This window comes from Schistocerca serialis, chromosome 8 (genome assembly GCF_023864345.2).
Source record: "Schistocerca serialis cubense isolate TAMUIC-IGC-003099 chromosome 8, iqSchSeri2.2, whole genome shotgun sequence".
NCBI lineage: Eukaryota > Metazoa > Arthropoda > Insecta > Orthoptera > Acrididae > Schistocerca > Schistocerca serialis.
In genome coordinates this window covers 563,142,613-563,156,341 of record NC_064645.1, presented here as the reverse complement: position 1 = coordinate 563,156,341, position 13,729 = coordinate 563,142,613, and the positions used below count along the sequence as shown (strand labels likewise).

Below are 13,729 nucleotides of genomic sequence, written 5' to 3'. Positions count from 1 at the left end.
TTTTATTGTTAATAATCACTCTCAGGAAGGAACTTCACTTTCACAGAAAACTTACAGTCAAGCAACAGTTTATTCCTTAGTAACGTGATTGTCTTGTAAAATGATGTCCAATTTCATGAACTGGTATTGTTTCTTCGACAATGATGTATAATAAGGATGCAAGACTCAATGAAATGCATTGGTTTAAATCAATGAGCATATATTCTGCACCCTACTAAATTAAAACAGATTCAATAGTAAACAAACAACAAATTTTCATTGACATTTCTTACTGTGAGCATCATTTCATCTTAAAAACATGTACTACTTCATAAAGATTCCTTGATCTGAATGAGACACTGAAAAAATAATGATAATAGTTATGGGAATTTACTTACTGCTTCCCAAATCCACCAGAAAGGCTCTGTTTAAATGCTTGTGATACACAAGAGCAGCATGAACTCGAGAGCAAGATGCGTGGTCAATGCAAAAGTCATTCATCTGAGGATTCCTGCCAAAGAGGTAACACTTTTTCTCATCTATCATCAATTTCTGAAACAGAAGAATTGTCACAAGGTAATTATAAAATTAAGGCTGAGTTGTTCAGAATATCTATACAAGACAGATTTAGCTACAGCAGTAGCCATCTTTGAAAACTAATGTAGACATATATTTTTATTTGATTTTGTGCCTATAGAGTTAACCAAGACAGTCTGACAAGTGAAATATCTGCTATTCAAACCAGTGTGCAGTATGAGTAATAATAGAAAGCAAGATTTCAAAGTTTTTTATCATGTCCATAGCACAGAAGACATCAGTGGAAAAACATGAGTAATATAGCACATTATACTTGGTGTCACAACCACAAAATTTTGATAATAGTTACCTGTAAGGGGATTGAGGGGGTGAAGGAGAAAATGCTTGTTAGGACAACGTTCGATTCAAGAAAGTAAGCAGAACACAAGAAGCATTGTTGGCCACAGATATGTGATTAAATACACAGTGTGGTTGTAGCATATGAGCCATGAGGTTTCAAAAACAGCTGTGCAGAAAGTCAAAGTAGTAGCATTACTGCAGCAGGCATTCTGGCCATAAGTGTAACAGTACACGCCTGACACTCATCAGAAAATGGCACAGTGAGGCAACATCAAATTTTTTGAGCCCTCCAGCGCTTGTGGACAAGAATCTGTCAAATTCGACCTGAAAACTAAAATGCAGGTTCCCGGCTGCTCCTCCATGACTACACCAAGCCCACCAAGTGAAGAATATGCATAAGTTTTTGGCCACCAAGTGGGTCACAGCACTGGATCACCCAACGTATTCACCTGATTTGACCCCTGATGACCTCTGGTTGTTGCCCAAATTGAAGCCGGCAATGAAAGGACACTGTTATGATGCAATTAAGGACATCCAAGAACATTGTAGAGCAGTACTAGTTGCAGCTCCAAAAAAAAAGGACTACAGTGAATGTTTCAAAATAATTTCAGCTATGTTTTGGTTCAGGGGGACTATCTGAAGAAACACAGTGATTTTATGAACATAATTCATGACTTTTGTTTTTCACAGCTACATTCCTAATAGAACTGGAACACAAAGTGTATAGTAAAGCATACCTAAAAATGTATTTTAAGATACTAGAAAAGCCTTTGCCCAAGCAGATTGATGTTAACCAGGATATTAAGAGAACCAGAACATAATTTCTACATACACGCATACTCAGCAAACCACTATTTGGTGCATGGTGGAGGGTAGCAAGTATTGCTCCTAATCACTTCCTTTCCTGTGCCCCTCGCAGAGAGAGCAAAAAATGACTGTCTATAAGCCTCTGTATGAGCCTTCATTTTTCTCATCTTATTTTTGTGGTCCTTGCGCAAAACACACATTGGCAGCAGTAGAATAGATCCGCAGTCGGCCTCAAATGCTGGTTCTCTAAATTCCACAATAGTGCCCACGAAAATAGCCTTGCTTTCCCTCCAGGGATTCCCCCTTGACTTCACGAAGCATCTCCATAATACTTGTGTGCTGACTCAACCTACTGCTAACAAATCTAGCAGCATGCTCTGAACAACTTCAATGTCTTACTTTACTCTGTTCTGGAAGGGATCACACACATTCAAGCAGTACTGAAGAATGAGTTGCAATACTATTATATATGCCATCTCCTTTATAGATGAACTACACTTTCCCAAAATTCTCCTGATAAAACAAAGTCAAGCACTTGCTTTCTCTACCACCAACCTGATGCCCTCATTCCACATCATTTTGCAACGTTACACCTAGATACGTAATTGATGTGATTCTGTCAAGCAGCACACTACTAGTGCTGTATTCAAACATTACATGATTGTTTTTCTACTCATCTGCATTCACTTACATTTTTCTATATTTAGAACCGCTGTCATTTGCTACAACAACTACAGATTCTCTCTACGCCATCTTGTATCCTCCTTCAGTCAGTGATGAGACCTTTCTGTACACCATTCTGTACAACACAGTGTCATCAGCAAACAGCTGTAAAGTACTGCTCATCCTGTCAGTCAGATCATTTATACATAGAGAGAATAAGAGCAGCCCTTTCACACATCCTTGGGGCACTCCTGATGATACCCTTGTCTCTAATGAACATACACAGTCGAGGAGAACCTACTGGGTTCTATTACTTAAGATGTTTTTGAGCCACTCACATATTTGGGAATCTAATCCTTATGCTCAAGTCTACAGTGGGGCACTGTGTCAAATGATTTCCAGAAATCTAGGAATGTGGAAACTGCCTGCTGGCCTCCATCCATGGTTTGTATGATATCACAAGAGAAAAGAGCATGAGAAATGCTTTCTAAATCCATGCTGATTTGTGGACGGAAGCTCCGTCTCAAGGAAATTTGTTATATTCAAACTCACAATGTGTTCAAGGAATCTGCAGCAACCAATGTTAAGGATACTGGTCTGTAATAATGTGGGTCCATTCTTTTACCTTACTTATAAACCGGAGTGACACACACTTTTTTCCAGTTGCTTGCGACTTTGCACTGGATGAGAGATTCGCAATACATGCAAGCTAAGTAAGGGGCCAATACTGCAGAACATTCTATGTAAAATCACACTGGGATACCATCTGCACCTGGCGACTTAGTTGTTTTGTTATTTCCATGTCCTCCATGTGGGAGCCTGGGTGACAGTCAAACAATAGTATGTTCATACAATCACTTTGCATGAATGATTTCTTAAACGTGAAATTTAAAACTTTGGCTTTCCCAGAGCGGTCAACAAGTAACTAAATAGAAGCCTTCGACCCACTGAGTGATTTTAGAATGACCAGAATTTTCTCGGGTTCTTGAAATGATCTTTTGCTAAGGTGTGATGACGGAAGCAGTTGTACACTCTATACATTGATCTATTGACAGACACATGAATGTCTACTAACTTCTGCCTTTCGACATTTGCATTTTTTATTGCAAGCAAGAGTGCAATAACTTCTGTTTCCTCAGCATTTTCCAAATTTGATTATTAAACCATGGATGGTCTTTTTCATCCTTAATGCACTTACATGGCAAAAATGTGTTCAGAGTGCAACTTACAATCAGTTTAAATTTTGCCCATAATTCCTCTGTGTCCATCATATTGGAACCACATGATGTCCCTTCACTGTTTAAGTGGTGTGCACACAACTGTTTATCCGCTTTTCCTTGCATAAATACTCTCCTAGACTTCTTGATGCGTTTGCTATGTTGACTTCACAATCACTAATTGTTGTCTCTATACTGACACTGTCAATAAGGTGAGGCCTATTTGTAGCTAAAGGGTCTAAAATATTTCCATTGTGTATGTAGCTGTTGAAGGCAATTTGCAGAACACTTGTTTGAAAGTATTTCACAAGATTGTCTCTCCATACCACCCACAGTGAATCTGTAAACTATACTCATAGATTAAAGCTGCCTCCCATTAATACTGCACGAACTGTGTACAGCAGAATCAGGTGACCAGTAAAAGCATCCAATAATTAGCTTGAGTTCACCTAGGCATGCGACTCAATCCAGAGAACTTCATAGTCAGACTCAATTTCAACCTCAATAGACACACAATTTTTGCCGACAGCAATGAATACTCCCCCTCCTACGACATCTAATCTATCATTCCGATACACATTCCATACCTCACCAAATATTTCAGAGCTTTCTACTTCAGGAGCCAGCTCTCGGTTCCAAAAATAATCTGAGAGCAACAACTTTCCTGGAGGGTAGTAAGTTCAGGAACTTGGTTATGAATACTTCTACAATTTACTGTTAAAATTTTGACTGTTGAAATTTGTTTACTTCGCATGCGATCTGATTTTGCTCTCTCTCATAGCAAACAGTCAACATTCATCAGAGGACCTCAAACTACCACCTAGCCTAAAAAAACCCTGTGCACTTCCCAAGTACACTGCTAGTAGTTGCGACCTTTGTGTAGCGCACCCTAACTTATCAAACTGAGACCTGCAACTCTCCACCCCATTGCGAAGGTGCATCTGCATCTGTGACTGTCTCAGGATCGATGGAGTGTCTGGTTGAGACCCTCCACTCTGCTCCAAACCAAAGTGAGAGCTCTGCTTGCACCCCACAAGCATGGCCAGTAGTCTTCACAACTTTCACCAGCCACCTGTAGGAACTGAGGATGACCTCAAACCCAAGCTACAAATGTCATTGGTGCTGTCATAAGCAACAACCTGTAGACTACTGCACTTTTCACCCTGGAGAGCTGCAAGCAGGGCCTCCTCCATACATTTCTGATGAGCCCCCATCCCTTCCCCTCCCTGGCAGACACACTGAGTGTACAATGGAATTCTTTCCAGCCCTGGACACTAGTTCCCTAAGAGGTTCCTTAACGCACCTAACACTGGTGCCCCCAATAACTAGAACACCCCTCCCCATTGTGCCTTCTCTCAGACCTTGCTGAAGGTCATAGAGTGAATGGCCAAAGTCAGATGACCAGCATCCACATTCACACTCCAATTCAAGCGACGTGTTCACATAACAACCCACCACTAACCCTGCACTGGGCGTGGATACACTGCTTTGGGTATGATGGAAGGTGCCCTGACAGCAGAGGCCATGAGCGAAGCAAGCGACACCTGAGGTGTCCCGTGTATCCCACCATCTTCTCCACTGCCACCACACCCTGAGGCAGTAGCCTGAAGACAGCACCTTCAGCAGTTCATCCTGTGTCCGCACACTACCGTTAAGAGCAATTTTTTTTTCCTTTTTCCTTCTTTTTTTTCTTTTTTTTTTAAATGAGCTATGCATGTGATTTTCTAGTCTCCTGCTGCTTCACCACTGGAGATTGGTAGCTGGTTGAGCTGTGGTCAATGGTCACTGGCCATTCAAAACACATAAACAAACAGATGACTACTGCACTACAAAATATGCAAATGGTCACATTACTATTACTAAAACATGATACTACACCTCTCAAATACCAAAACATGCAATGAATTTAAGAATTAAACTAAGCAAGCACACAAAAATATGCAAAGAATTTAAGAATTAAAAATCTGAATCAAACAAAAGCAAAATATGTGACTTGCTGGTCTCCTGGTGCTGGTGCACCAGAGTGTCGCCAGCAAGCAGTAATTGCTGCTCACCCTGTTCATCACTATCAGGATAAGACAGGGATATGCAACATGTACTATGAGAAGACGGCTACAGAATCAGCATATAGCTATAATAAGGTATGGGAAAATTCAGCAAGATGATGAATGTCAGGTAGATTATAGATCAGGTATGTGCACATACAAATTGAGTTCAACAAAGTAGATGTGAAACCATGGAAAATTAGCAGGTATAAGAAACAAGATACTGCAATTCACTGCTGACAAAGTGCTCATCTAACTGTGATAGCTGTCAATACTTTTTGTTGAAACCTGCGGAAACTGCCCTAAAAGTACTTTGGAAATGAAATAAAATAAAAATTATATCTCACTAAATGCATATAACTAACGAAGCTGTAGGAAGATGTACAATTTGTCTATTTATGAAGAAAAATTACATCAGATGATCACAGTGGAAGAGACATTATGAACCAGATAATCCATTGAAGTCAACATTTTATAAAAGAAAATATTGTAATAATAATACTGTCAAGCGTATCTGCTGCAGCACACTTCTTCATACAGTATAATTCCACACTAAAGTCAGAAATGAATCTAAATAAGGCCTAATAATAGCGAAACAAGCCATCTGGCAAAGTAATTTTATAGGAGGATGCTCTTGTCTTAGTAGACTTCAAACTTGAAAAAGAGTTGAAAGTAAAGTGACAGAAGCAGTTAGCTATGTCCCCGAGTTCTACAAACTGACCTCCTTTAAGTCATACTCACCAATGGCCCTAGCTAAGATGGGGCGATGTACGCACCTCAACAACAATGGAAGGTTATCTGTCGAGAGGCCAGACTAATATGCAGCTCCCAAAAAGGTGTAGCAGTCTTTTCAGTAGTTGCAGGGGCAACAGTCTGCACGATTTATTGACCTGGCCTTGAAACATCAGCCAACATAGCCTTCCTGTGCTGGTACAGCAAATGGCTGAAGGTAAGTGGTGATTACAGCTGTCACTTTCTGAGGAAATCTAGGTCTACTGCATGGTTAACTGATGATGGAAGTCTCTTGGGTAAAATAGTCCCTCATTCAAATCTGTAGGCAGAGACTACTTAGGAGGATGTTGTTACCACGATAAACAAAACTAGCTAACTATGAATAAGAGTGCGAAATGTTAGAGGCCATAATTGGGTACATAGGTTCACAATTTATAAAGAGAAATGGATGTGTTAATATAGTGGGATGAGTGAAAGTAGGTGGCAGGAAGAACAAGACTTCTGGTCAACCAAGTACAGGGCCACTAAAAGAAAAAAAAAATCATTTTGGGGTTACGTAAAAGTAAATCTAATACTGAACTAAAAACAGGAATGTGACTGAAGTACTACGAACAGCACAGCGAACACATTATTGTGGCAAAGACAGATATGAAGACAACATCCACCAAGGTAATGAAAGTTCATTTAACCAATAGCTCAGCACACTTCATGAAGAATGTAATAATTCCAATTCCAAAGAAGACAGTCGCTGGCTGATGAGAATATTACTCAGTTGAGTAACAAGTCATGGCTGCAGAATATCGACACGAATTACTTATAGAGGAATGCATAAACTGGTAGTAGCCAATCGCAGGAAAGATCTGTCTGAGTCACAGAGAGATGTAGGAACACACAAGGGAATACTGATCCTATGACTTATCTTAAAAGATACAATGAAGACATACAAACCAACATTTGTACTATTTATAGGTTTCGAGATTGGAAACTATTCTTTCATGTTATGAAGGTAACAGGGATAAAATACAGGTAGCGAGAAGTTAACAAGGGCAATAGAACATACTCAAATTAAATAAAACTATGCTGAGAGAATTACATAAAGAAAGAGGACACTACAAGAAGTAAATCAGTTACGTTATTTGGGTAGCATTATAAGTGAAAATGGCTATTGTAGGGAAGATACTGAATGTGGACTGGTAATAACAAGTAAAGGGACTTCTGAAAAAGAGAACTCTGCCAACTTCAAATATAAATTAAGATGTTGGGAATTGTTTTCAAAAGATATTTGTCTGGAGTGTTGAAATGTGGATGATAAACAGTTCAGTTAAGAACAGAAAATAAGCAATTGAAATAGCTGAAAGATATGTCCACCATTTGAATTTCATGATTTTAGCCTTAAACCATCATCAAGTAAAACAATGTTGGGTATAATTGGACTTTGTTAACCCATTAGCACCCAGCATCCTAGTTATAGGACAGTTCCTTTCCATTGCTGAACCATGCAACAGTGAACTCCACATAATTTCTGTCTGCATTCAATGTTGCCTCCACACTTTCAGCTACAGTCCATTTGGAGTCCAAGTTTCTTGATCTGTGTTTACACGTCTTTATGTCAACACTAATGAATTTCTTATTGCGCACATGATATGATTTTGTTTGCTAGAAGTCTTACAAGACGGGTAAGTAAATTATATTATTTGGTATTTGAATGCTAAAAGTCTATTTATGCCAGTTGTATAAAATACCTGAAGAAAATAACAATCTCGTACTAAAAATTTTGAGTTGAGAATGGTGTCTTATAAACAGGGTGCTGGGCTATTATAAAATACACACTTGAGTTCCTTTTCTTTCAGGAATTCTAATCTGTGTCAGCGGAAAACACTGAAATCAGCTGAGGAGGCGACAGAAAACTTGTTTCCTGTGGAGATAGAGGCAGATATGGCTATATTATCACTTAATGTCGATGAACTGATAGATGAGAGTTTCAATGATTATGAAACAAGGTATCCTATGGTGCAGGATACTCCAGTGACAGTAGAACAATGTGCCAGAAGACAACAACGTTCCAAGCCATTCTACAGCATCTTCAACTAGTGCCAAGGAAACTGAAGTTCAGTCACAACCGCAGAATCTTCTAAAAAGAAAAAGAGTGAACCAAAAGCAATATGGACTAAGACAGTTTTGGCAATGTAGGCAGTCTGGCAAAAATTAGCCGAGAAAATATTGTGAACACACTTAACAAAGTTATATGCCACTGGACATTTTTAAGGAATTGCTTACTTCTGAACTGCTAAACAGCATTATGGAAGAAACTGAAAAGTATGTAAAACAGTGGAAAAATTTGCCACAGTATTCTACCTCAGGTAGATGAACTGAAAGTTTTTATTGGTGTCTTAATTTTATCTGGATATCACACATTGCCCAACAAGAGAGATTATTGGTCTGAAGATGATGACCTGGTGGTGATCCATGTAAAAAGTGCCGTACCACATGACAAATACCTTGAACTAAAAACAATGCTTCATTTTGTAGGTAATAATGAAGCAAATACTAACAAAAGTGATCAAGGATTCAAGGTTAGAAATTTGATTATCACTATGAATAAAAACTTCCAGAAGTGGGGAATTTTTTTATGAAAATCTCTTGGATGTGCCGAAGCAACTTCTAAAAGGGAAAGCCATTAGATTTGAGTATAAATTTTAGGCTTTGTGTGGAAGTGATAACTATTGTTATAATTTTGATCTGTTCTGAGGGAAGGAAGTCTCTGAAGAGTCTCAACCTTTGGGAAACTGAGTTGTGAAAAAATGCTAGAGTGTGTTGCTGACCCGAACTGCCATATCATATGTTTTGATAACCTTTTTAGTTCATATTATCTGTTTGTAAAATTAAAACAGTTGGGTTCCGTACCACAGGTACAATAAGACATAACTAGACTGTTCATTGCCTTTTCAAAGCAGATAAAACCTTAGCACAGAAAGATCAAGGAAGTTATGATTCCCATTTTGACACAACCCATCAAATCACCATGGCACAGAGGAATGACAACACCTGTTTCATTGGCAAAAAAAATGATCTAATTGAGCCTCTGGTTTCAGTTTCTAGATGAAAAAAAGAACAAAATGAAAAGAAGCTCATCAAACAGCCCTGTGTTGAGAGTCAGTACAACAATTATATGGGCGCCACAGACCACTGTGACTGGAACTAGAGAAACATATAACTGCAGTTCACAGGAAAAAAAGGTATTGGCCAATTTTCATTAGAATTGTTGGCATGGCTGCGTAAACACATATGTACTCTCAGGAATCACAAGCATCAAGGATATTCAAAGATACAGTGCCACCTCATTTCTGAAAATAGGGCAGAATACAAGAAGAAGCATTAGCAGACCAGAACCACAGCAGGAAGAAAGTTCTAGATACTGTAGTGTTGGATGGGAGCGGCCACATTATTAGTAAAAGAGAAGATACCAATTCCAAAACTGTTAGGGGAAGCCTCTCACAGTTTGCACTCAATGTGATGTCAGTTTATATTCTCCTTGTTTTCTAAAATTTCATAATCAACCACATTACCCAACTAATTGCTTTGATTAATCTAACTAGCTAATAATTTCTATTAATACTGGTTTACAAGCATTTAGAGCAATAATAATCAAATTCAATATTTTTAGTAACTCTAACTCATTGTTGTAAAAAAAATACCCACTAAAAAAAAAACTGGGCGCTAATGGGTTAAGTCATCATCAAGATATATTATACCAGGTGTCCGCCCATGTTGGCAAGGTCCAGAACTCAAGGAAGGAGATGGCTGGTAAACACACAGAACAGTTAATTTCTTATGGATATCTAGCTTTGTTAGTTCACCAACTGTCAATTCAAGATGTGTATCTACACTACTTTTAATCAGATTTTCTCTAGTTGTAAAATGTGTGGTACATCTGATTTAAATACCTGATCCCTCACAGTTTAATGCAGTTCTACAGCAGTAACTTGCATGTTCATATGAAAATAGCACTAAATGCTGTGTTTAACTGTCTCTACAGCAGTGCTCTGCAATTTATCTTCAAGCTGGTGTAGTTTATTTCAAATAACTACTCTTGTTGATAAAGGAATAATTCCAAGCGAATTTCAGTGTTACCTTGTATCTTTCATATACCCTTTGAAGAAATCTCTGGACTAGTTAAAATACTTTTAAATGAGGTGAGCATGTTGTAATGATTTATGCTAAAAAAGGAATAGTCCTCCTGCCCATGAATTCTGATGGGGAGCCAGCAGTAGGAAAAACAAGAGCCGGAAAAAAGTAGAACAAGGGCTAGGAGGAAAGGATTGGCAGAGGAAGCCACCTAGAAGAATTTTGCACAGGGACTCCATACATAATTTATTGGCCATGAACTGGAAGTTGAAACTGAAGAAATTGCAATAAGGCAGGAAACTAAGGAGATCGGACTTGCATAAATTGAAGGGAACCAGAGGTGGTTGTGAGTTTCAAAGGTAGCATCAGGCAATGTTGGACTGAAACAGGCAAAAGAAAGAAAGGAAAGAAGGAAGGAAGGTAGGTAGGTTAAGATTTTAACATCTTGTGAGCAAGGAGGTCATTAGGGATGGGTCACAAGTATAGAATAGGGAATGATGGTGATGGCCTTTCAAAGGAACCATCACAGCATTTACCACAAGTGCTTTAGGGAAATCACAGAAAACACAAATCCAGGTGGTCGGACAGGGATTTAACACCCCAGAATGTGTGTCCCGTACATTAACCACTGTGCCACCTTGGTCAGTGAAATGGGGAAAAGACACACAACAGAACACAAAAGGGATCTTTGAGTGATGAAATAGGGAATGCAGCAGAGGATCTCACAGGTAAGAAGGTAAGCACTTGCATTTCAACAGTTGGCATCCCTTCCACACCTAAAACTCCCTCCCACATAGCCTGGACACCCATGTACGAAATATCTGCAGTGACAAGAACTCCCTTGCCCAGTATGCTGAGGGTCTCACCAAGGCCTTCACAGACAAGACACTACACCCCACACCTAGTCTGCAGACAGATCTCCCATGCCATTTCCCCTCATACAGCTAGTCCTCCCACCATCACCAAGAACAACCCACAAAGGAGTCTCCCCTACATCACCCAGTACCACCCCGGATTGGAACAACTGAACCACATTCTTCACCAGGGCTCTGATCACCTGTCATTATGCTGTGAAATGAGGGACATGCTACCCAAGATCCTTCCACCTTTCCTGAAGTGGTGTTCCATTGCCTATCAAAACTGCAAAGCATCATAGAACATCCTTATGTCACTCTCAATCCCAATCCCTTGCCACAAGGATCATATCCCTGTGAGAGACCCAAGGGCTAGACCTGCCCAATTCACCCACCCTGCACTTCCTATTCCAGTCCTGGCATAGGCTTAGCCACCTGTGAAAGCAGCCATGTCATATACCAGCTCAGCTGCAATCATTGCATGACCTTTTATATTGGTATGGCTACCAATCAGCTGTACAACAGTCTGAACAGCCAGTGCCAAACTATGGCCAAGAGCAAAGTAGACCACCCTGTGGCCTGACATGCAGATGAACGTAAAATGCTTGATTTCAATGAGTGCTTCACTACCCAAGCCATCTGGATCCTCCCCTCCACCACCAGCTTTTCTGAAATGTGCAAATGGAAGCTATCCTTACCACACACTCTCCACTCCTGAAACTATCCCAACCTTAGTCTACAGTAACTCAACCTGCATTAACATACTGTCCCCAAACCCTCCACCCGACAGTTTCCATCTCCTCTGTCCTATCAACTCCTCCTTATTCTCATCTCCCTCCCTCACCGTGCGGCACCTCTGCCAATGCACCTGGCCATCTTTCCCTGCTCCTCTCCTTTTTCATTTCCTGCTCCCCCACCCGCCCCACCTCCCTGCTCCACAGCCTCCCAACGCAGTGCCTGTTGGCTATCTAGTCCCTGTACACTTTGCCAGAGCATGGACTTCTTTCCCACCACCTGTACACTGCTATCTCTTCCCCTTCCCCACCTCCTATAGACATGACAGCTGAATTCTGGTCTGAGGTGTTGGAGATGGTAGTCATGGGCATGAAGTGTGCTTGTTTGCATGAATGAACGTGTGTGTGTTTATTTTACTGATGAAGGGTGTGGCCAAGAGCTAATGCGTAAGTGTCTTTTAGTTGTGCCTGTCTGCAACTTAATGTGTCATCTCTCAACAAGGGAAGTGGCCAGGCATCTCAGAGTGAACCAAAGTGATGTTGTTCAGACATGGAGAAGATAGACAGACAGACAGGAACTGTCGATAACCTGCCTTGCTCAGGCCGCCCGAGGGCTACTACTGCAGTGAATGACCGCTACCTACGGATTATGGCTCAGAGGAACCCTGACAGCAGCGCCACCATGTTGAATAATGCTTTTCATGTAGCCACAGGACATCATGTTACAACTCAAACTGTGGGCATTAGGCTGCACTTCACTGCCAATGTCCATGGCAAGGTCCATCTTTGCAAACATGACACCATGAAGCGCGGTACAGATGGGCCCAACAATATGCTGAATGGACCGCTCAGGATTGGCATCACATTCTACTAACCAATGAGTGTTGCACTGCCTTCAACCAATCGTCAGAGACGTGTTTGGAGGCAACCCAATCAGGCTGAATGCCTTAGACACACTGTCCACCAAGTGCAGCAAGGTGGAGGTTCCCTGCTGTTTTGGGGTAGCATTATGTGGGGCCGACATACACCGCTGGTGGTCATGGAAGGCGCCATAATGGCTGTGCGATACATAAATGCCATCCTCCAACCGATAGTGCAACCATATCGGCAGAAAATTGGCGAGGCATTTGTCTTCATGGACAACTATTCATGCCCCCACCGTGCACATCTTGTGAATGCCTTCCTTCAGGATAACATCGCTTGACTAGAGTGGCCAGCATACTAGCATATTCTCCAGACGTGAACCCTATCAAACATGCCCAGGATAAATTGAACAGGGCTGTTTATGAATGAAGTGACCCACCAATCACTCTGAGAGATCTACACCTAATCACGGTTGAGGAGCGGAACAATCTGAACCAACAGTGCCTTGATGAACTTGTGGATAGTACACCACGACGAATACAGGCATGTGTCAATGCAAGAGGACATGCTACTGGGTATTAGAGGTACCGATGTGTACAGCAATCTGGACCACCACCTCTGAAGGTCTCACTGCATGATGGTACAACATGCAATGTGTGGTTTTCAGGAGCAATAAAAAGGGAGGAAGTGATGTTTATGTTGATCTCATATTCCAATTTTCTGTAGAGGTTCTGGAACGTTTGGAACTGAGGTGATGCAAAACTTTTTTTGATGTGTGTATATGTTAAATAACGAAGGAATATGATCTATTTAAATTGTTGGAAAGAAAAACA

General features: G+C 40.6%; 1 protein-coding gene across 1 annotated transcript in view; it reads right to left on the bottom strand.

Moving 5' to 3' along the window:
• Positions 1-13,729, bottom strand: part of LOC126416476 (nuclear inhibitor of protein phosphatase 1) — an 80,472-nt gene that overhangs the window by 41,474 nt on the left and 25,269 nt on the right. Inside the window, exon 3 of the mRNA XM_050084211.1 lies at positions 378-531. Within this exon, the coding sequence (XP_049940168.1) occupies positions 378-531 (154 nt within the window). The remainder of the gene's footprint in view (positions 1-377; positions 532-13,729) is intronic.